Consider the following 24515-nt stretch of genomic DNA (forward strand, 5'->3'; position numbering starts at 1 on the left):
TCACATGACCTGTCCATCAGTCTAAACAGTCTAAATTCGCAGCAGTCAATGGAGTCTGCGTGATTTACTGCAGAGCAAGGTAAGTGCGCCTCACATTTGCGAAGTTGCTCTCTTCGATTTGACCCGCACTCCCTGAACCAGTCCAGTGCACGATAGTTCAGCGCAGGTGCTGCCACTGTGCAGAACCGGCCCCGCACTTTTTCGTCTGCTTCTGCAACTCCTTTTCTTAGGAGTGCAGAGAAAGCCGCGACACCTGAAAAATCAACCGCGCTGGTCATAGCTTCGATGTCTGTTTTCTGCTTTGCAGCATAATCAGGAGGCGGCAGCTTGGGATATGAAACTGTAAGCTGTTACTCCAAATTTTGTAGGTCTTGGACCATGTCTACGTACGGTCCGCGACTCCCAGAAGGTGAGACCTAACACACAACTCATTCGCTGCAAGCTTTCTAACTAGATGTGGTTTTGTTAACCAGCTTTTCTTCGAAGGTTTCAAAACGGAGTCGACTTCCGGTGGTGAACATGCCGCCACGAGGGCCGAACCGACTACCCCTGTCATCGGGCCGGCACTCCCGCCTGGCTTCAAGCCGTCGCAGACAGACAACAGGGACTGCGGTGACAGCGACAGCTCTTCCACGGACAAAAGCGGCCAAGACTTGTACGGGCCCTCTTTGCCACCAGGATTTGTGGACACGTCACGCAAGCCTGGCGTCATAGGCCCTGTGCTGCCTCCGGGCTTTTCGGTGGCCAAGCAGTCGCCGCCTCAAGATGCACCCGACGACGACAGCGACGACTCGGACGAAGTTATTGGTCCAATGCCTTCTGAAGCCGCCGCGGATGACTACGCAGACAACAGTGCCGCGCGGGATTTTGATCGGCGGGCGACCAAGATGAAACGGCGGCTTGAGGGACAGGTATATACGCCCTTCAGTATGCCGACTGTCTGATGCTTGTCTAGACAACGAAGGTGCAATCAAAGCTCACTCTGAAAAAGAAAATGTTCTGAGCCTACCGTTCAGTCTACCTAAGAGTAAATGTAAGCTGGGACCAGATGGCCCCAGCTTGTATTTACTCTTGGGTAGCAGCAGGCTGAAAGTCTGGCGACAAAAGGTGAGCAGTCTGTGTCGCAGCATGTGCAATGCTCCACCTAAAAAGCATTCAGTAATGGTGATTGCAAAGACTGCACCAAACCGCTCGTCTTTGCATCGCACTGGCATTAGAGGCATTGTAACATTACATGTTGTGAGGCCGCCTTAGTTCGAACTTGAAAAGATTAAAACGGCCATCTCATCATGAGACAAAGGAGCAAAGTGACGTGGGCGCATACACTGTTACTGCGAAAATTTGGGACCACAATTCTTTGCTGTGAGCTCGCCTGTTGCAGTAAGTCGCTTGCCTGCGAAGATAACTTTGGATACCCACCTGCACTTTTTTATCTGCGTCAAAATTGCGGTGTAAATATTGAAGTACTTGTAAATTTAGAACTGTCTGAAGAAAAGAAACATGCCAACAGCAGCCATTACCGTGGCTACGTTATTGGAGCCGTGACGACGCCAGTTTGGGGTGAGGCACTCAACGTGTCATGCTGGATGCCGATGGCAAAAGGGTATCCGTTCTGAGCTTGCTCGTGCGCACAAAAATTAAAATTGATTTTAAATATGTTATGCTGAACGGTTGAAACTTCCTGGGATGTATCTCCATATAGAAAGGAAGCTTTTTACATTGTTATTTCAGCTTTGAAATTTCATGTTAGTACTCCTTTAAAGCAAAGCACAGGGCTTGATTAGGGCAACAACACAAAAATAACAAAAAACACAAGCCAGGGAGTGGGTGGGACTGGGCGCTAACAAGAGGACATCGACTCGGTTGATACGACCCGTCACGGTGGTTCAGTGGCTATGGCGTTGTGCTGCAGAGCACGAGGACGCAGGTTCGATTCCCGGCTGCGGCGGCCGCTTTTTTTATGGAGGCGAAAAGCAAAAACACCCGTGTGTACGAGATTTCAGCGCACGTTAAAGATCCCCAGGTGGTCAAAATTAACCCGGAGCCCTCCACTACGGCGCACCTTATCGCCTGTGTAGCGTCGGCGCGTTAAACCCTAAAATAAACCAAGACTCGAGTGATACCAAGCTGTGTCACCAGTGTTTGTGTCCTCTCTTTAGTGCTGCTTCCTCACATGCTGTAGTGATGCACCAACCAGCCCACTTGCTCCCTGCCCCGAAGTGAGAGGAGCAGGCTAGTCTTAGAAAAGAGAAGCATCATTCATGTAGTTTTTAAAAAACCCTGCAGGGTGTTACCGGTTCATCCTTGAGTCAACTTAGCCCGATGGTGGTTGTAATAATGTGTTGATGCTGATGAAGTGACCTGTTGGCTTGGAGTCTAAATGTCCTCACTTTGTGCAGCCTTCGTGAATGTATAATTTTTCTCTCTCCGTGCCTCTTTTGTCTCTCGAGGATGAGGATGCAGAGCCCCGCCGAGAGGAGTGGATGACCCACTTGCCGGACAACTTGGGCCTCCGAATCGGCCTGGGGGCAAGGACGTTCCGCAAGAACATGGAGGATCCGACGGCTGACCGTTCTGCCTGGACTGACACGCCTGCGGACAAGGCCAGAAAGGCAGAGGTGTGTGCTTTTTCTGTCACATCCTCGCACTCCTTGTGGACGTCATGTCCCCTGTTTTGCATGAATGTCCCACCTCGAGCACCCCCTGCATGCCTAAACAGTCAGACTTTTGCTGTCACCTTCTTGTGGCAAAGAAGCATTCGGGGTGGCCTAGAAAATTTTGCAAGGACTCTACTTGCTTGTTCCAGCCATTAACAAGCCTAGCAGGCACCTGTTTTCAGTGAGCGATTCTAGTAACTGCAATTAGTCAAAAGTAGTATGTTGAGGAGCTTACATTTTCCTGTGAAACTATTTACCGGTACTTTTTTTCGTTATCGTTATACTTCTTTGCCATCGCGTCTTAAAGGGCCCTGCAACAACTTTTTCAACTTTTTTCGAAATTGTGGATGCTTGCAGAACGTAGCCAACAAACACATCCAGCACTTCGATTAGGGCATCATAAAGTAACGCGGCCAAAAATTACTGCTCTGTGCCCATCAGATAACTTGAGAAATTTGCGCAAAATATTTTTCCCCCTTTCCCGGTCTTGGCGTTCTTCGACCACTGGGATTATGTGTTACAGCCATGTAGCAGCTATTGGCCGACCTTCCTTCAGTTCCAGCGATGAACGCATTTGACAACCACTTTAAAAGGAGGCCACAAAAACAAAGCAGAAACAGAAGGCATATCTGCTGCGACGAGCAAACCATGCAGTGCCACTCTGTGTAGGCGATTACTGTAGCTTTTGCAGTGCTTCCAGACGCGAAGGAAAGAGTGAAAGCGTCTATCGGAAGTGTTGCAGAGTCCCTTTAATCTTTTCTTTATGATATTTTGAAATATTTTACCTAGCAGAAGCATGTGGTCGCACTGGTGTGTGAATCCAGACAGTCGAATTATTTTTTTTTTTTTTTTTTTTCGTGGGTGTGTTTAGAAGGTTTATATACATTTAAGCAAAGGTACCCCTATTCAAAACTATTCACCTCAATTTGCATCAGTGTTCATTTTGTCAAGAGTTTGATAATTGTAGACCTTTAGTTTTAAGGTGTTTGCTTTGCTCATGTCTCCAGTGGTCGTGTGGTAAAATGCTGTTGCTTCTTTTGTTCATCCCAACCAGAAAAAAGCAGAAAAAGCAGAAAAAGGGGAAGCTGAAGCCTCACGACACCACAAACACCACCGGCAAGAGGAGGAGCTTGAAGAACAGCTGACACAGTACAATGTACGTGCGTACTGACAGGTTCAGTTTTTGCATTAACTGGCAATGCGCTGCATGGTGAGTTACTTTCCTTTTTTTTTTTTTTAACCTTTTCAGAAGGAAAAAAGGGCTGAGTCACTCCTTGACATGCATCGGAAAAAGCGGAAGGTGGAAAAAAAGGTAACAGCCTTCAGGAAGCTCGTATCTTGCACACTGACATTGTGCTACGAACACACCTCAGAGGAGAAAACATTTTTCCTCTGCTGTGTCTTGTTATGGGAGCTTCTGTGTTGAGCACTACCGTGACAGACACCAGAAAAGGAATAATGGAAACATGGATGAAGGTCAAACTGTCTATTGCTTCATGAAAAGAAAATCAGCCAAAAATGCAAGTGGGCAGAGATGGCAATCTTTGCCTTGACCTTACCTCAGATTAGCCTTCTTGACCTGATGGCAGCCTCACTAATTAGGCTTAGATCTGGTTGGGTAAGTTCACCTTTATGTCTCCTGAACCCCATAAACCTCGCTCCAAACTCATCTTCATCTCATCCTTGATCCCTCGCATGTGAAGTCTTTCGTAATAAAACACAGCCATTGATTGCGTACCTAGCCTCAAGCTCTCACCTCTACTGAGGGGCAATTAGCCATAGCCCACTTAGCTAATTACGGGCCCTATTCTCGACTGCACAAATTGCCGGCAATTCTGGCAATTTGCCGGAAGTCTTTTCTGATTGGCTTTCAATTTTGGTCACGTGCTTCTGGTTGACAAAGCGGTTGTGTGTGCTGTCGTCATTTTGACGTTTTATGACGTGTACGGGCACCAGTTCTAAAGTTTACCTTATTTCTCCTTACTGGAAGCGCATAATTCTTGGCCGGCAATAAAAAACCAGACTAAATGCAGCGGACATGACAACTTAAGCCAGTCTTTGCTATTCAAGAACAATACTGCTTGTAATACACACCCCCTGTGTGATTGGCTGAGAAGGCGTGACGCAATTTAAACAATTGGCGGGAACGATTACATAATGCATTGGCAACTTCAGCCTGCGTAAAAGTGACGTAATGCTACGTAACAGCTTGAAAATGGCGGCTGTTTTTGTCGCAAAATACAAGCAAAATAGGGCGAAAAATTGCCCTGGCTTACGGCGCCGCGAAATGTGCCGCAATTTACAGCAGGCGCAGTTTCGCATGCGCGCTGTTCAAAGCATGTTTCCTACCGAAACAAATTATAGGTTCAACTGCTTCCAAGTCAACAATCATGGAGCATACAAATAACGTGCAGTATTTTGCTTTTATGTTTGGCAATAAAATAAAAATTAATTGTTTGGCATAACCGCAACATAAGAGGGCAGTACAAGCCTCTCCATGACAAAGAGAACCCAATGCATGGCATTTCTCCACACTCGTCCTAGTAAGCTGTTGGGTCACATGATCGAACTCAAGAGGAAAATAACAAAGAAAAGTGACTATTTGGTTCATTACAGAGCTGATTGAAGTCGAGCTTGACGAATGAGTGAATCGGCGACATCGGTGCGCTCTGCGGTTATCAGGCGTAGCGCTTCGCTGCTCTTATCTGTCATTGAAGCGATGGTTGCGGCCGTCTTTTTCTGTGATCACGCCATAAACTTGTAACATAGCAGCAGACGATGGCGGCGGTGGCGGCAGGGAAGGTGATAACGCAACAAAGCTCGCATTGAAGCAGAGAGCCCAGCTATGTTACTAAAAGCGATTGAAAGAAATAAATAGATACGGTAAAAAAATTGTGCAATGTTCTTTAGCTCGACATCCGCCTTTCGCTCGCTTTCGGATCAACGTTACTTGATCGCCTTGTGGTGTTGACGCCAAATTTGACCCCCAGAATTGTGTTTTTCTTGTCGGCCTCAGCTACCGTCTTAATTTTTATAGTACATGCCAAGTATTTTTATATCTTTATTGCACAATATTTGATACCTTGGTAGCGATCTTTGAGTGACTCGTCAAATTACACTGCACGTCGTCATAGCTATAGGTGCAGCACGTCACTGATTGCTTACGTCGTGCTTACGCAAAAAAACATGGGTGAGTTGCCGGCAATTTGTGCAGTCGAGAATAGGGCCCTACCACATTTATTCGAATATAAGGCGAGGTTTTTTTTTCCCAAAATCCGTAGTATCAAAGTCATGCCCTGCCTTATATTCGAAGCTCAGTATACGCCTCGAGCTTCGCGATCGCTGCGCCGCCTGCCGCCGCTTCTCCGCGGCATTGACAGGATTTGTGCTGCTTGGCTGATAGGGGCTCGTGCAGTGTTTTGGTTTTGTTTTGCTTCTTTTCGCCTTTCCGTGATCCAAAAAAACTTGTTATGGTGATGTCTATAAGCAAAGTGTACGTTAAGTTGACTTAAAAAGCAGCTGCGTCTTCGTAGAGTACGCGATCGCCTGCAAGAGCTACACGGGGACGCGGTTCTGCGCACTTCGTTGCCGCTCTTTCGGGCGTCGTCGACGGTGGCAGCATATCACCACTGTCGCCTCCAAATACGTCAAGCACAAATGAATTCTACTGTTGCCTCGTTTAGAACTGATAATGCCGCAGTGAGAGGTTAACTTCATTTTGCAGCGGGGTCAACGAATGCGGCTTCGTTTCGAATATATACGAAGCAGAAAAATATGTTTCGGGGATATGATTACCCAATCCCAGACAATAACTTATGCCTTTTATAAGAATATAAACCATGCGAAAATGTTAAGTATATTCCAAGCCTGTGCGTCGTTAAATATTTGCCCACACATGCCTTATAGCAAGAACCAAGGCAAGTTAATGAAACCACAGAAAAATAAATGCTGTGCAAGTGCGGAAGAAACATAATAGCGCTAACGGAGATGAAAAAAAAAACAAAAAAAAAACAGTGCAGCTGATAATAACTCTAACGGAATAACTCTAATGGAAATGAAAAAAAAAACAAAAAAAAACAGTGCAACAGTGCCCAACTATACGCGAAATGCACTGCTATTTCCCGAAGCATAGGTGGGGGGAGGGGAGGGGGACGCTGTGTGCATATGCGCAGCGAAATCAAGCAATGAACCTTTTGGTAATCACACACACAAATCTCGCGTTCACTGTCCTTTTGTTTTTCGATTTCAACGAACAGCTAATCGTATAGCGGACGCATTTTTGGAAGTATACAGTGTAGGTAGTTCAACAAGCGATGAAAGGGGTCGTTGAAAGAGTGGGGCATGTGGTAAGGCCCTCTGATTTCCGTTTCTGCTTTATTCTACAGGCTCCCTGTGCCATATGACGATATTTAGAAGAAGCATTTAGTCGCGGACGCGGATTATATTCTAAGCCCGTCTCCGCGCTGCTCGCAGGGGATGTATGTAGCAGATGAATGTTTGCGGGCGCTCACCTCACGACAAGACGACTCTGTCATGTGCTGATCCCCGAGTATAATTATGCATTGTCCATCGTACTTTTGTTGAATATTCCCGGAATTAACACAGACTGGCTTGTCAATTGTGGTGATCAATATCAAAGGTATAATATTGGCAAACGTAACTGGCGTGCTGTCAGGTATGAGTGCTAAGCTGAATATGTAAGCGCACAAAACTGATTTTGATCGTAGTGTATACCCGTAACATGAACATCTGAGGAACCGGTGGTTACGGAGACGCTGCTAGTAAAATAAATTCGGTGCAGTGTAACTACAATCGGCTCCATCATACGCCGGTTCCGCGACGCTGGCCTCTGACACACACCTGGCGCTTATACAGACCGAATATACCACACTAAGATCGTGTCAGAAACATTTACACTCTCGTAAACACACCCCATTTGCGAACAGAGTGACTGCTCTACATAAACATATATTTCAAACGCCCGCAAACGGCAAATCTCCGTCGTGAACGTGCCGCAAAAGCAGCGGCGACAGTGGGGAGCGGGACGCGGACTCCCGCGACCGCTTTCGGGCCGCTAGGAGGATTTCAGTGGCGCCCCTACAGGCCGCGCTCGAGGCGTATGTGTGTGTGTGTGTGTGTGTGTGTGTATATATATATATATATATATATATATAAATATATATATATATATATATATATATACACACACACACACACACACACACACACACACATACACACAGTAAAGCCCGCTTATATCGAACGCGATTTTGCTCACATTGGATTGAACTCTCCCGCGCCAGATTTTTCGCTCTCCTTAGGCATGTGGCAGCCTTTCCCGCAATACAGCTGCGTGCAGCGGTGGCGCGAGCTCGGGCGCGTCCAAACCGTTCGTGGCAGAGTGGACCAGCTCCATGCATGCATGCCGTTGGAGCCGAAAGCGCCACATTGGGCGCTGCGGGCTGCGGTGTCACCGAACTTCAAGTTCACGCCACTCGCTGCCCGCACTTGCTGGGTTCACTGGGTTTGCCGTTATTCGCTTGTATCCATGCTTGTCTCCGCTCTGTCGAAGACGCTGAGGACTCCGTACCGCTTCCGAGCACGAGCGAAGCCGTCGCTGCCGTGGCCCTGCTATGGCGAAACTGCAGTGCCACTGAGGGCAGCAATCTTGTGCTTGTCGGCTGTTTAGATACCGTGGAGAACGCAGTTACTAGCAACACGTTGCACTCCAAGAAGCAGGCTACACTCACACAGTTCTTCCGCCCAAATAATTGATTGTTTTCTTTCCGAGAAAGTGTCGTATCAATAGTGAACTGCAGGTGGTAAGAGCTCAGCGTTAGCTTGTGACTCCGTCGGCAAGGTTGCTCTCATGTAAGTTTTTTTTTTTTGCTTCACTTTCTATATCGAATTTTCGTTATATCGAACTATTTTGCAATCCTCGCGCTGTTCGATATAAGCGGGCTTTACTGTATATGAGGTGATCTTTTTGACTCTCCAAACTGCACCCTCGCCTTATAATCGTGACCGCCTTTTAATCGAATAAATGTGGTGCTCCAAAATCGGAATAAAAATAATTTGTGCATCTTCTAGGGCATTTGGAGGTTCACCAGTGTTGTTTCATCGGGCAAACTTTTGCTATACGATTAACAAAAATGATGAGGAGCAGGTCTAAAGAAAGTCTCAATAAAGATGCAGCTTTTGAGCGTCCAAGGTGGATATATTCACTGCAAAATAGCATGGATCTGCAAAGAAAAGTGACCGAACGTCGGCTCCAACCAAGATTAATGGCAGAACAACGCACCTCACACACACAGTTTGTTACAGCCCTACCTCACCTCATATGGTGAAGTTGGGGTGAAAACATCATGTTGTCCACCTCTGCATGGCAGTCTTAGTGCTAACGTAGTGTGCACTTTAGTGGCATTGCCTAACATAACATTGCAGTGTTGCAGCTGTTTGCATTGTGACAGTTTGTTCCAAAAGTACTACAGTTGAACCCCTTTATAAGAGACACGTACCGGGGAGCAGTTTCTGTCTCTTATAAGCAGGGAACCATGTTTTCACTTATGTGGGCTCCGTATGACTAAAATAAGCTAAAAAGAACGCTACAGCATGTTGCAAAAGATTCATTCTAATTTATGTTTAGCCCCCAGAATTTATGAAGCAGTTCTGAATCTTTGGTTGCTTCATGACTGTATTTACACTGTTTTTTACAACCAATTCTACGAGCTTTTTTTTCCTTTCACTGTTTGTGGAAGATGAATCGTAGATGTTGAGTTCATGAGCATGATGAATAGCCAGAGCGCACAGCTTCTTCCGCTGTGCGCTCAGGCTATTCATTACGCTTGCAGGACTCAACATCTGCGATGCTTCTTGATTGGGAGCTACGCGAGTGGGAGAGCCCGCATGTGTGATCTCGCTCCATCCAATGGATGGCAGTAAGCTTCAACCACTTCTGCAAGTTGCATTTCCATTGGCAGGGCTTCTCATCGTCATTTCATAGCTGACTGAACCACCGTGTGTTTGCTGAAGTTATAATAAATAGCGACTGCAGGCGTCTGTCATCCACCTTTGTTTCCACAATGGAAGCAACTGCAATTAGTGACTAGTGGCACTGCATCTGAAGTTAAAATGTCTGTTACAAGCGAGATTCTACATCCGATGTCTGTTATAAAAGAGGTCAATTTAATGGGAAAGATAGGGCAGCCAACCATGTGGGTGAATAGTGTCTCTTATACCCATTTGTCTCTTACATCCATGTCTCTTATAACGAGGTTCAACTGTATACTGGATTTTGCTAACTAATCTGGACCAACCTTTGTGTGTACAAAGGCTCTTCTGAGCTAATAAAAATTAAAATAGAAACAGTGCTTTGACCGACATCAAACCTGGTTGCAGAGCCCTTGGTTGCGAAGCCAAATTCTTACTGACTGTGCTATGCTGGCTGGTTGTTCTCGATGAGGAAAGCGTTGAATGTGACGCCTGTGCAGTGTGCATTGCCATAGACACTGCCACCTCGCCCTGTGCTCAACAACACTCACTTGCGTCAGCTTGCTTATTGTTCAGCCTTTTATTAGCTGCAGCACGATCTTTTTTTTTTTTTCCCTGTTTTAATACGAAGTTTATTCCCGATGCCTTCACAAGTTTAGATTTGCCCGTAGCAAAAAAGTAGATTCCCTGAAGAGCTTCTTTAAACCAGCAAGTAAAGGGGAAGCCGCTGTCACTTTTTCCTGACAGCCGTGGTGCAGGTCGTTTTCCGTCTCCGAGACGTTGGTGGTCAAGGGCGGACTTCAGGAAGTCTGTCCCAAAACTTTTAATGCAATTTTGAAAGCGCACGAGATTTTCATTCTTGTTTCTGCAAACTTTGAACCACGGTTAAAAATGGTGTTATTTAACGACTGATTTGAAAGAAGGGGAAAAAAAGGATTACGCCATGTATAGCTACTGCTATCCAGGGCAACATTCCGACAAATGCCACAAATGTAAAGAAAGGGCAGATCTAGCACATATGCTATGGGCCTGCCCGCAGGTGGCTACACCCTCGCGCAGAATCACTCAGACGGAGCAATGGGAGACCGTGTTGCTCAGTTCTGACCAGCAGATAAAGTCTGGGCCGTCCAGCTGGCCGAGGACGCTGCTAGAGCCCGAGGGCTCTTGGCCGACGCCTAGGATCACCAGCCTCTCTCAATAAAGTTATTTCTCTCTCTCTCTCTCTCTGCCATGTTCCCAAGATGTCACTTGTACGCAGTGCCTGTTATGATCTATATTCTGCAGGGTATAATCTACTCGGAGCATTCTTCATCATCAGCCTACTCAGGTCCACTGCAGAACGAGGGCCTCTTTTATTGACCTCCAACTGCTTTTGTCCTGTGCTGCTCATACAAGACCAAACATGTGCTGGGAGAAGTCGTATTGGTATACTAAATGTTGCAAATTCGGAACGCATGAGGGCCACTTTAGTTATAACACTTACTCATATAATAATTTGCTTTCATGTTGGCAGCTTACTTGTCTGAATGCGAGTGCGCATGGTTTATCCATTTGGTCATTCCAGGAGGCTGTGCAAGAGCGGCGAGAGTTCAATCGGGACGAAGACCTGAAGATCAGCCGGATTGACCCCAAGGCTAGCAAGGCGTTGATCAACAAGGCTGCGTTCCTGAACACCAAGTTTTCATCGGGCGAAAGGAAGTTCCTGTGAACCCACTTTGTACGCACACCCACGTTCCCAAATATACATTGTTCGTAGCTTCAAAAAGCGCAAAACTGTCACACTACTCTTCACATTTTCCCAGCCTGGTGGCACTCATTAAAAGCTCTAGTTCTGCTCAGTGAGCTGGCCAAGCATGGTACTGCTGAAAGTTCTGTCTTCGGTAATGTCAATATCTTTGTGAACAGATATTCTTGCAGGTCGAAACCTGTAGCAGTCGACTCCCATTCAATATTCGCAACACCACAAGATTTGACCAAATTGACAGATCAATTAAGCTATTTTTGTGCTGGGTAGGGTTGCTATATTTTTTGGCTTCTTCGTAAGAGCAAAGTTCCGAGCAAATTGAACTGCGTAATCGGCAAGTCCGCTTCGCGTTTTCTTTTACAGGAATGTAGGTTTTCTTGCCAGAGCCTTTCAGTGTGGTTGAAACCACCAAGCTCAAGTGTATGGAAGTAAACAGGATTCTCCACTAGTTTCTCGCTGGCACATGCGAGACTCTGTAGAAGTATCAAGTAAACTAGAAAAAACTTCACACTTGTCAGTGTACCAAAAATATGGTTGTTTTCTTTTACAAAAGGGAAGCAGATTTTTGCGTAAAGTGTTGTCACTTTATCCTTATTTTTGTTGATTCCTTACACTTGTACCTATTGTGAGCACTGTTGATGTTTTTGTATTTTTTTTGGAAGAAATTCTTGCCTTCAAGCATGCCACATTAAATTTTGATTTTCAGCTCGAATGTTGGCAAAGGTGTTAAAAATTCCACTCCTCCAAAACGCAGCGACGAGCCCCTTGGACAACTGTCAAAAAAAAAAAAAAAAAAAGAGAACTCTCAAAGTGCTGCATTACTGCTTGGTAAGTAGAGAAATGCCCACACGCATGCAGCAAACAATTGTCGTACACCTGTGGGGTGGGGGAAAGAGCCTTGAGGTTAAACCCCCGCCTGAGTAGTGTGAATTCTGCAGTCCAAAACTGTCACTTAAAGAAGCCATAAAGGCAAAGCACAACTTTGTTCAATTTCAAAAAACTGACCTTTGGCAACATAATCAGCTCCAATCTAGCCAGGACTGGTGCTTTTTTTTAATTACCATTACAGAAATGCGAGGAATATTGAAGAACTTTCAAATTTCTGCTGGTGATGTAATATGGCCCAGCATTTAAAACATGGCTATGTGTGCCAATTTCTGCTTGTTGGAATTCAAATATGATCACACAGAACTATAGGACCCACTACAATCACCCATCCATGTTTCTTTGTGGTGGCTTAGTAGGTTGGCACAAAGAAGATTCTGTGACGAGTCACTGCTGCTTGACGTTTTAATACCTTGATTATTTGTTTTAAGTTTGTGATAAAATTAGTATCACTGTTATCCAGACAAAGCAGTAATCTTTTTTTAAAGAACCAAACGTGTTTTGTCTTCATGGCCGCTTTAAGTGTGACACGACGGGGCGAGTTCCATCACTATCCATACTTTCAAGTGTGAATTTTCCTGTACACTCCATGTCAAGGGCCTTTTTCTCAAAACGTGTGCTGTTCACAAGGGCTTCGTGCAGCAATATTACACTAATATGCAGCCGCAAGAAAAACTCTGCCTTGATCATGTGTGACGAGAATACAACGGCACACGCTCGGACTGTACGAGACAGCAGTGTGTAAACGTTGCACAAACTGGAATAAAATTTGTTTGCATTCAAAAGAAGAATGGCTCTAAATTCTTGTTTTCTTCGCCGTGACTGTATAGTACACAGGCAAGCAGACAGGCTCCACAGAGTAGCGCAAAATTCGTCTTTACTCAATCACTATGTGAATGATGGGAACGTACACGCACAACAGAGACAGAAGTAGAAAGGCACTCCTAGGGCTTTGTTCTTGGTTGGAGTAAATATGTTTAGTTCTCAATAAATAGTGTCCACGCAACAAACCCTTGCTTGTGACCACACCGGAGCACGCAATGCCATTAGGCCCGAGTCGGGGGGGGGGGGGGGGCAAAAGCGTGCGCTCTCTCCGTTGGCTAAAAATGTGGGGGCGCGGTGATAAAACGGGGGAGGGGTTGTTACTCGAGTTATGTAAATGATGTGCTCCTCTCTACAACAAGGACCGGGGGTGGTGCTTCTGCATAGATGCTTCTCGCCTGGCCAGACTTAGCCCCCACGACAGCAGAGCTCGTACAGACCCAAACACTATGTACAGCATGGTTGTAGGGTGTGGCACTGCTCAACCACCATCACACGCTTTCTGGCTACAATCGCAGTACAAACTCTGCGTGGTCAACGTGACTGACCATCTCCCGCAAAACAAAAACGTCGCTGCCACTGCTTCTCCCTTGAGCCTTCCAAGACAAGCATACACAACTGCCGTGAGCATGGTACACATTTGCACACAAGGCACCGCGGCAGTAACACGGCCGCTACTGATACGGTACGGTACCACGCAAACACGCATTGCAAACTTCTACTTTACAAACTTGCTTCGTGTGGTAAACAGAAGGTCAAGTTACAAAGCAATGTCACTTAGTTTCAAACAGGGCACAATGCTCGCAACACATCACGCCAATACCACCACCATTTCCCTGTACAATGTGAACCTTGTTTACACCACGCACGTGTACACTTTGCCACGGTACACAGCAGTGCTCCCTTGCAAAGCGTCACCATCACAAGCCAAAACCTCTGAACTGATGAAAAATTCCCACGGTCGGTACACAACTAGATTATATTAACAACTCGACAAATGTAAGTACTACAACAGGCTAAACAACAACGGAAAGCACAAAGCACTGAAGCTGTCATGTCGGCGGATGGTTTGTCACATCTTGCGCCGCAATCGCTGCTCAGAAACCCACGTCATCCGTACAAAAAGTTCCTTTCGTGCTAAAGTACCGGCTGCGAGACAACACTGCAACGCATAAAAATTTCAGAAACATGTCAGTGAATAACATGCACAATCTCGCCAATAATGGGAACACCATGTGGGCCCTTTAAATTAAAATGTCATGACGAATAAACTAATACGGTGAAAAGGGGTGGGGTGGGGGGATAAAGAGATGAATTAGGGCTCTCTTTCTCCCAGTATGTGACCTTCAACAGGAAGGAAGTGGGGGGGGGCATCACTTTCAGAAAATAAAACGCCTTCCGAGGGGGAAAAAAAAGAATAAGAAAAATGCCTCACCCACCCATGATCAAAGAATTTTTCATCATTCGGTTGGCTACACTGCAAGCTCGCTGATATCAAACCTAGTGTACACCGAACATCAGTTTCGGATGCATTCACACAAAACCGTAATGAGCAGAAAGCAGCCAATGTGGCATCCTTGGAATAACAAGATCCAAAAGCACCAAGGAGGGAGAAGCAAGCTGGCAGTACAAAGAAAGACGCACAAATTGCACACAAAAGGGACAATGTTAATCAACTATACAGCAATTATGACGTGACAGCGAACTTAATGTGTGAGTCAATGAATGAAATAGCATCTTGCCTCCAGTCCGAAGCAAACGCCACAAGTGGTCGCATGACCGTTTCCTTTCACGGGACCGCTTGAGATGGGGGATGCACATTTTAGTCGGGATGCATTCTTCTTTAAGTTGCAATAATTTTTTTGTTCTGTTGCTAACAGGTGCAACGGCCTTAAAGACTTGATAGCTTGCTTTTTCATTTTTATTACTTAGTTTAGGCACTGCAGCATTCTTAGTACAGCGAAGCAAGTCCCAACTACAAATGATGTCTGCATAAGACAAAAATAAACTGCTCTGCAGGGCATGTTAATAAATATTGTTACCGCCACCTAACTCGCCATCAGAACATGGCAAGCCTCACACCTATTCCAAGTTCCTCCTCCAGAGCGAATTTCACCCCTGTGACAGCAGGCGTGACACTAACATCAAATTACAGTGCCCTTACCAAGTAACAACTCTTCTTTTCTAAACTGTGGGCCAAGACTTCACGAATAGGCTAATTTACATCAAGCCTTCTGCAGCAATTGCTCCATTAAAAATTTCCTGCAACTAAAAAAACTTGCAGCGTGTTAACACGTAACAGCGCAATATGTATATTAGATGTATATAATATATTAAACATACAAAAATACTACACAAGCAGGAGGAGAAAAAAAAAACACGAGTGAGCGACGAGAAGGAAAAAATATCGACAAAGTTGTTCGCAAACGCGAGTGAATTCGCCCCCCTTTAAATGTGTGACACATGAACCCTGGCCGCAATCTTCTTTACACTTTGTTCGTCGGAAATCTTCGAAATGCTCTTGCGTCTATACACCCGCTCGCGTGCTTTTTCACTGCCCAGACTGTGCTACGGTAGAAGCTGCGAAGGTGGACAACAGTGCCACCAACAGTACAGGAACGGACAACATGCACTCTTGCACAACTGTGGCTAGCCTCGATGGCCCTGCGCAGTGCCGTCGAATGCAAAATCACCTCCCAATCCCTACGTTCCAGCTCTTGATTAGCCTTCACCTTCCTCGCCAGTTAAGAGGGACTTGGCAGTGGTACTTCTCTCGCTCAACGCACCCACGTCTGAACGGACAAAGAAAGGTTGAGGGGGGAGCGAGCAGGTCTCTCCACATATTGGGCTTTTCCTTGGGATGCACAGAAACGCACCGCCATATGATTGTGCCAACAACTGCACTGGCACCGTCACTGTGCATGGGTATGAAGATTTAAGGATGCTGGCAGGGCGAGGCAGATTGTCAGGTAAAAAGGACTGCAGAGACTGCGTCTGGCTGATTTACAAGTGATCTTGAACACTGCTCCTTTTTTTTCCCTCTCTCCCAACGTAAAGACGCCAATCTTTCTGTCCTCAACAGAAAGCTACACGGGTGAAGCGAGCATCTCGCATCCTTCGGGCGTCCTTTGCTACAGCCATTTGTACCGTGTGCCTGGGACTGCAGCATTATCCACCGCTGCGTTCAGTCCTACGCAGCACTTGCAGGTGCAGTTTGGCATTTCAAGAGTTTTTGAGGAAGAGAAATAAGCTTCAGCACCAGCACGAAGCAAATCCTCAATAAAAAACACCACCGGTCGCGCGCACTTCCATCGTTGCGTAATGCACACCGATATGCTGTCCTCACGTGCTGCCACGACAGCTAATGCGGCGAGAGAAATTGGCTCACAAGTTGGTGCATGCAGCCGATCCAAGCCTTACTGTGCAAGTGAGTGTGCCCTGAAAGCAGACACGCTGTGGCATGGCCATAAACTACCATGCTGCCTTGTGTGCCAGTCCAGGGGCCCCAGCTTGCTCTTGTTCATCCCAGACATCACCGTACATGAAAAGCTTTCGGAGCACTGCGCAAATAGCTTGGCTAAGGATGCTCCGACCCATTCGGCAGGCAGTGGACATCTCCTCGCAATTGGTAATTGCGTCGGTAAATGTGCCATCTGTTGGTGGCGATAATGCACGGCCTTGCCAAACAACCGCACCTGTTATCTGACACCGCTTGGCTCCCTCGCATGCACCGACACAGGTGCCCTAAACTTTCCCAGTTCACTCTTGAAACCGGGTAACAATGCGCCCAGAGCCCTCCCGTGCCGACGACAAGGCTCCTGGCTAGCAGGCAAAGAAGCACTGCAGCTCAGAGTCCCACTAAAAAGCACCGGTGGCACAGCGAGGGGCAGCAGCCCGGGCTGGGCGTGACGCAGAGTCCCGTTTCCTCGTAGCAGGCCGAGGGGCGTGCCGCATGCGCGCGCGTGTGTGAAGAGGGAGAGGAGTGGCGGCTAAGGCACGTCCATGTGGCTGAAGAGGCCCCCGTTGCTGGCGCTGCCCGGGAAGGGGGGCAGGGCCGGCGCGGGGAGGTTCGGAAGAGGAATGTTGAGATCACTGGTGAGGGGGCGCGCCAGGGAGGACGCGTTTGGCACCGAGGCAGTCCGCTGCTGCTGCTGCTGCTGCTGCCGCGCAAACATGAGCAGGTAGTTGTCGTCCCCAATGGGCGCTTGCCTGCACCACACAATGCACAATGCATTAAGCACCCACAGCAGCACTGCACCAGCATCATCTCAGCCTACCAAACGCTCGCGCACACTCTCTAGCAACAGTCCAGCTACCCAATGTAAAGATCTGTTTCTTGTTTTTTCTTAAGGAAAAAAGAGACTTTCCTGCACAGTTTAATCATATACAACATACAACATATATTTATACAACATACAACGATTTATACAACATTTGTATACAACAATTGTATACAAATTATACAACAATTGTATACAACATAAAAGATGTGCTGCTAAAGTTTTTAGGGCAAACTCAGTCTCACACCCATCTACAGAGTGTGTAAACAGTCTGGCAGTGGCTGTGCAGTTCTAGGTTGCTTTGGTAGACTGGACCGTCAAGGAAAAATACAAACGCACGCTGCAAGTGATCGAGTGCGATGTCCAACACTTGTTACGCTGTGCACTGGTGCACGTCGGCGCTGCACAGTTGTGCACCCATGTGGGAATGACACATTTTCTCGTGAAGGTCTATGCCAATAGACTGCACTGCCTGTTGTACAGGGTGCTACAGCAATAAACAAACGTCTTTAATCATTTTTCCTGAGGGAACTGCTGCCCCATTCATGCACAAACTTTGCACAAATGTCGCATTTTGTGGTCTATCTTGTTTAACACTGAGGGAAAAAAAACGACACTTAGCTGCTTATTTACAAAACAAATTTAAAAAATGGCACATCTTGCACTAGTGGCGCAAGGCTGCATAAACAGCAGAGCTGGCGGGTCAACTTAGTTTCTTACAGCTTTGCTAGGTTTCGTTAGGCTTTGCTAAATTTTGTTAGGTTTTGCGATGTTCTTGCTAGGTCAGGCTAAGTGTTGAGGGGGGAGGACAAGTTTATCCGGATTTTACAAGGCCATTACAGTCGGTCCCCCCCACACTGACAGCAGATTCCAGAGGGAAAAAGCTAGGTCGACCCCCCAGCTCCGCTGTTTTGCCAGCCTTGCACCAGTAGTGCAAGCTGCGCCAATATTTTTTTGCATTGTAGTAGCTCAAAAAACACGTATCACCTATAAAATCGTTTAGTAAGGAGTGCACATACACATATGACCCTTGCGCTCACACTCGAGCAGGCACGAAAGCCGGCTTTAAAGGCAGTGCAGTTTGTTTTTTCTTGGTATTTTTTATTTCTAACACCACCCAACCAAGTTCAGAATGAATTCAACAGCTCCGCTTGGCAAAAGAAGCTCCAGCTCAGGGTTGTTAGCTAGCCAGCTGGCTATTCAGAGGTACCTGCGAATATTCGCAACCTGTTCCGTACCTACCTATGATAGCAAGGCCAAAACCTACCCGGCTGATGGATATTTTGTGTTTTCACAAACATTTTCTTACAGCGAAACTGTAAAAAGTCACTTTAGCTCGGAACCTTTCACACTCCCAGCGCTTGTCATCAATAAAATCCCTCCACACCACCATCTGCATGAACCCTCTCAGGGGGATTGGTCAATGACAATGACACGCCAGCGATGGCCAACCGTCATTTGCAACGCCTGTTCTTTGCGCAGCTCCTGTTCCTGGCCTTTCCGCTCGGAATTCACGGCGAGCAGTTTCATGCTGCTGATACGAACCCTTGCCTCCCGATACTACTGAGCCCGGTCAACCCAGCCACCCGGACGCACGACGTTTCGGCTACCCCGGATCTTCAACACAGCACATCTGGCCAGTGCCCATCGGCGCCGCCAGAGGATCATCTCTTCGCAGCCCAGTTTCTTCATTGGTCACGTGCTACCGACTCAACCCCTACGTCACTCCACCCCGATAAAAGGCTCTGCGCTATCGACACGCTCTTCAGTGGGCTCGGCAGCACGCCAGCGATGGCCAACCGTCATTTGCAACGCCTGTTCTTTGCGCAGGTAAAAAATTGTTCCTCATTATTTGCTAAACGCACTTCTTATGCCGCCTTGCTAGTGCTGCCGAGCCCAGGCTGTGTTGTTGATATTGCATATTGTTGTTCCGCTGTCACCTTGAAACTACTACTGTTGTGCGGCGATGTGGAGGAACCGGGTCTACCACACGCTCGTCCTCAACAGAAGATCCTTGTGACATCCAGTCTACACTAGACGCCATACGCTCTTCCCAGGAAACAATACTGAATGAAATGAAATCCATTCGCACTGCGCTCTCCCAGCATGAAAAAACCTTCGACAACATCATCTCCAGGCTAACAAAAATAGAAAACGACTGTTCAACACTTGCCTCACTCAAAACCCAGGTTGATGACATCCAGACACTCGCCGCGCACAACGCCAATGTAATTGATACTCTTACCGACAGGTCTGACAGTTCTGAAGACCGCGCTCGCCGCTCTAACCTTCTGTTTTTTGGCTTCGACGACGATGAGAAGGAAACATGGTCACAATCCGAGCAATTGGTACTGAAGCTATGTGATGAAGCGCTTCAAGTATCCCTCGATCCAAGAAGTGCGGAGCGGGCACACAGAATAGGTCGGTTCCAACCAGACAAAAAACGCCCTATTGTCATGCGTTTCGCACACTACAAAGATAAAGAAAACGTCCTCTCGAACGCCAAAAAATTGAAGAATTCAGACTACAGCATTGGCCAGGACTGCTCACCTAACACCCGCTTTGCGCAAAAACGCTTGATCGAATTCGGCAAGTCCCAACCCAAACCCTACAAACTCCGCCATGACAAACTTTTGATTGACAAAACCACTTACGTCTTTGATCGCCGTGCTCAAAAAGTAGTTCCCCGACCACAATAGCCACCAGTTTCCAAACCTTCCCAAATAAATTCCATCGGTAAATCTTTATCGCTAATATACACTAACATCCGGAGCCTTCTGCCTAAGCGTGACGATCTTCGTTCCCTCATCGACACCACTGAGTCCGACCTAATCGTACTAACAGAAACATGGCTTAATTCCTCAATTTCCAATACAGAACTGATATCTTGCTTTCCACATCACGATGTCTTTCGACTCGACCGCGACACCAAACGAGGTGGCGGCGTTTTGATAGCAGCTCACCAACGACTTCAGTGCAGCCGTGTTAATGTCCCCTCCACCCTTGAGCTATTATTTATAAGATGCAACAGTTCTTTTCCACCCTTAATTATTGGTGCATGTTACCGCCCCCCTGACGCTCATTCATCATTCATCACAGAATTCCATAGCGCCTTAAACTTATTATCCGTATCAAATCCCAGCACACACTTACTAATACTCGGCGACTTCAATTTCCCAGCGATAACATGGTCCGACCTCGCCTTAACAACATCAAAATGCAGCATAGAAAGCGATTTTGTCGACACGTGTCTAACTTTTGGCTTAAAGGGACCCTGCAACACTCTTTGAGCAGTGCAAGTAAACCTGCGCAACGTTTAGATTACACGGCCAGGAATACCTGAGCCAAATATTACACGTGCACGTGAAGCGGTGAGCGCGCAAATCGATGTGAAAGACGCGGAAAAACAAACCGCTCTCTCTTCAGTTGTCCTCATTATGCATGGCCTGAGGGACGTCACATAGGCCATGGCTGCCCGATCGGCTGTCACTGGTCAACTTCGCGGCTAGATTCTCCCATTTCCGTCGTCGTCATCGCTGTGTACGAACCTCTTCTATGCCTGAACCTGTAGGCACAGTTTTGCCGTTTCTTTTGTGTTTTGAGTGCGCGCGGAGTTTGAGTGATGAGCTCAATACTTCCCTTTCAACGGGACCACTCGACTACAAACGTTTATTGCTTCAAAAACGCCCTACCAGCCCGAGCGCGCACTTGCGAGCAGGCACCCATGCCTGCTTTTTTGTGGCACCAGACCGGAAATAGGCCCCTCCGCGTTGCGGAGAAAAGGAGAAAACTACCCGGCATTTGATATATCGAAGGCCGCCGAAGAGAACGCCGCGAGCCGCCCCCCTCTCCGGGAGAGAGCGCGCAGCTTTCGTCGCGTTGCCCGCGGTCGAGTTGAGAGGGAACGATTATGCGCGATTTCTCATCGCGCGTAGTTTCGTTAATTGTGAACGGATTGTAATAATTCTTGCGGGAGGAGATTTCTGGGACAATAGACTTTATCCCAAAATACATTACTCGTAGTCGTTGGCAAGTGTTGCAGGGTCCCTCTTTAAGGGGGGACACTGCTCTTAAAAAAACTTTTTTAATTTTTAAGTAAACTCTGTGAAACTTGTCAGTATTGCTGCTTTTCCTCCACTAATTTCAAATATGGCATTATTTTTTTAGTTGGTCAATTAGGTCCCGAGATAATTAGAGGTAATTAACCATTTTTGGAGGAACAATAGACAAAACTGTGTTGGTAAGAAAACTGTAATCTTTACATTTTCGAATACTATGAACACTGGTGAGTGCAATAAGACAATTAGTTTTTTGATGCGTTACTTTAAACTAATTTTACAGCTCGTTAAACCTTGGTGGCAACACTGGCAAGGAGCCATTTTGAGTGCCAACTTCAAACACTGAAGTTTAATGAGCGGTAAAATCAGTTCCAAGCGATGAATAAAAAAACTGATTGTCTTATTGCACTCACCAGGGTTCATAGTGTTGGAAAATGTAAAGATTACAGTTTTCTGACCAACACAGTTTTGTCTATTGTTCCTCCAAAAATGGTTAATTACCACTAATTATCTCAGGACCTAATTGACCAACTAAAAAAATAATGCCATATTTGAAATCAGTGGGGGGAAAGCAGTAAGACTGACAAGTTTCACAGAGTTTACTTAAAAATTAAAAGAAATAGTTTTAAGAGGGGTTTAAGAGGGTTTAAGAAACACAACTTGTTTCTGCGCCAACTCGAGAATCTTGTAATTCTTCAAACATTCTGGACCTCCTTTTAACTTCGCACGCTGATAGCATATCACCACTCACCCACTTATCTGGCCTAAGTGACCACGCAGTAATCCACGCTTCAATTAGTCTCAAGTTACCTCATCAGCAAAAGAATAAAAAAACCATCACGCTCTACGATAAAGGAAATTACGAGGCTATCAATGAAGAGCTAACAACATTCTCTGAGTGGTTCGTCATTGATTTCTTGCAGCGCTCTCTTGAATGTAACTGGTCCCTTTTTAAAACTAAAGTGCAGGAGTTGACCCACAAACACGTCCCCACCATTACCGTCAAAGAAAAATCATCTTCCCCCTGGTTCAGTTCGTCACTTAGAAACGTCTTAGAAAACGAAAAGAAACGTCTATTCCGGTCGGCTAAACGGTCTGACAGCCCACATGCTTGGGCCAAATATCGTGCGGCGGACAAGACATTCACGGCGCAATCCCAAAAGGCTAAACGGTCGTTTTTTTCTACCACATTACCAGAAATGTTACGTAATAACCCAAAATGATTTTGGAAGACTATTAACCCTAACCACCCCACTTCGCTGTTGCTAACCGACGATCATAACCACACAGTACCAGCACATGATGTCGCCGAAATTCTAAACAAAACCTTCAGCTCCGTCTTTACCAGAGAACCTGTGAGTGAGTTACCTGACACCCCTTTCTTTGACCACGACATCATGCCATCATTAGTGTTTGATCCTAATGGTATTTTGAAAGTTATAGAATCATTGTCACTATCATCTTCCTCTGGCATCGACGGAATCAATTCAAAAATACTAAAAAACACAAAGCATGTCTCAAGTATCATTTTGGCGCACATTTTTCAGCAGTCTCTTATATGTGGTGTGGTGCCGCTGGACTGGAAGGTGGGCAGAGTTATCCCAGTGGCGAAAAAAGGTACTCCAAAATCCAATAATAACTACCATCCCATTTCATTAACTTGTGTTTGTTCTAAAATCATGGAACATATAATCTACTCCCACATTGTAAAATTCCTAACTGCCAATAAATTTTTCCACCCTCACCAACATGGCTTCCAGAAAGGGCTTTCCTGTGACACGCAACTCACGTTATTTGTGAATGATATCAGCTCTAGCATGGATACTAACTCACCGGTAGATGCCCTTTTTCTAGACTTTGAAAAAGCTTTTGACAAAGTTCCACACAAACGCTTGCTTTTAAAACTATCCCGCCTAAATTTAAGCCTTCAGATTTTCGATTGGATCCGTGACTTTTTGACTAACCGCCAACAGTTTGTTTACGCCAACAACATTGCTTCAGATATGTCCCCCGTTCTCTCCAGAGTTCCGCAGGGCACTGTTCTCGGCCCTCTGCTATTCTTGATTTACATTAATGACCTTCCTACTAACATTCAGTCCAATATCAGATTATTCGCTGATGATTGCGTTCTATACCGCTCTATATGTTATCCTCCCGATTCAGCAATCCTTCAGTCCGACCTACACCTCATTAAAACATGGTGCGAAACATGGTTAATGCGCCTGAACGTTAAAAAAACTGTACTCACAGCAGTCACACCAAACATTTACGTACTCCATTTACGGTTCCGCAATTCTTTCTGTTAGCTCCTATAAACACCTAGGCATCAATCTAGCTTCCGATCTTTCTTGGTCATCGCACATTTTGCATATTTCTAACAACGCTAACCGTGCACTCGGCTACATTCGACGAAATTTAAAACTTGCTCCCCCTTCACTAAAGATCCCAGCTTCCATTACACTAGTTCGGCCTAAGCTAGAGTACGCGTGCGCAATTTGGGACCCCTTTCAATCTAATCATACGTACACACTTGAAGCCGTTCAAAACCGTGCGATTAGATTCATTTACTCCGACTATTCACATCATACTAGCGTATCTGCCCTCAAACGCCGCGCCAACCTTAAAACATTAGCTTCACGACGAAAAACCTCTCGCCTTTGCCTTTTTCATAAATTCTACCACGCATTGCCCCCTTCATCTGCTATCACACCCGCCCACCGGACGTCATGCCGCACTAGCCATGCAAAAGCTGTTTATCCTCCAGCAGCCCGTACATCTGCCCACCTGCACTCATTCTTCGTGCAAACAGCCAAAGACTGGAACAGCTTGCCCACCGACGCCATCCAACACTCCGACCCTACTAAATTCAGGGATTTCATCGATCACCTTATTAACTGATGTATCTGCCCACCCCTCATGTAATACCCCTACTCGGGGCATTTGAGGTACAATAAATAAATAAATAAATATGCCATCCGCAGCACTTCACAGCCAATCCAGTCACGTGTCGCCAGCTTCAGGCACAGACTCAGGAGTACCGCGCCTGCTTCCTGTCAACACTGACGAAGGTCATGAACTA

General features: G+C 46.3%; 2 protein-coding genes across 3 annotated transcripts in view; one reads left to right on the plus strand and one right to left on the minus strand.

Moving 5' to 3' along the window:
• Positions 1-26: 26 nt before the first annotated feature.
• On the plus strand, positions 27-11412 carry LOC144169538 (GPALPP motifs-containing protein 1). 2 transcript variants are annotated; one of them, XM_077698754.1, is made up of 7 exons: positions 27-79; positions 308-409; positions 487-911; positions 2451-2618; positions 3712-3813; positions 3907-3969; positions 11212-11412. In XM_077698754.1, exons 2-7 carry the CDS (start codon positions 379-381, stop codon positions 11353-11355), a joined length of 933 nt encoding a protein of 310 aa, XP_077554880.1. In that variant the 5' UTR covers positions 27-79; positions 308-378; the 3' UTR covers positions 11356-11412. The 2 variants fall into 2 exon arrangements, with proteins under 2 accessions (XP_077554880.1, XP_077554879.1); XM_077698753.1 differs by lacking the exon at positions 27-79 and having other exon boundaries at positions 158-409.
• Positions 11413-13136: 1724 nt separating this feature from the next.
• Positions 13137-24515, minus strand: part of Rasgap1 (Ras GTPase activating protein 1) — a 38299-nt gene continuing 26920 nt past the window's right edge. The window contains exon 20 of the mRNA XM_077698752.1: positions 13137-17307. Within this exon, the coding sequence (XP_077554878.1) occupies positions 17088-17307 (220 nt within the window). The 3' untranslated portion in view covers positions 13137-17087. The remainder of the gene's footprint in view (positions 17308-24515) is intronic.

Source organism: Haemaphysalis longicornis, unplaced genomic scaffold (genome assembly GCF_048455015.1).
Source record: "Haemaphysalis longicornis isolate Haplotype H1 unplaced genomic scaffold, Haemaphysalis longicornis Haplotype H1 scaffold_2, whole genome shotgun sequence".
Taxonomy (NCBI): Eukaryota; Metazoa; Arthropoda; class Arachnida; order Ixodida; family Ixodidae; genus Haemaphysalis; species Haemaphysalis longicornis.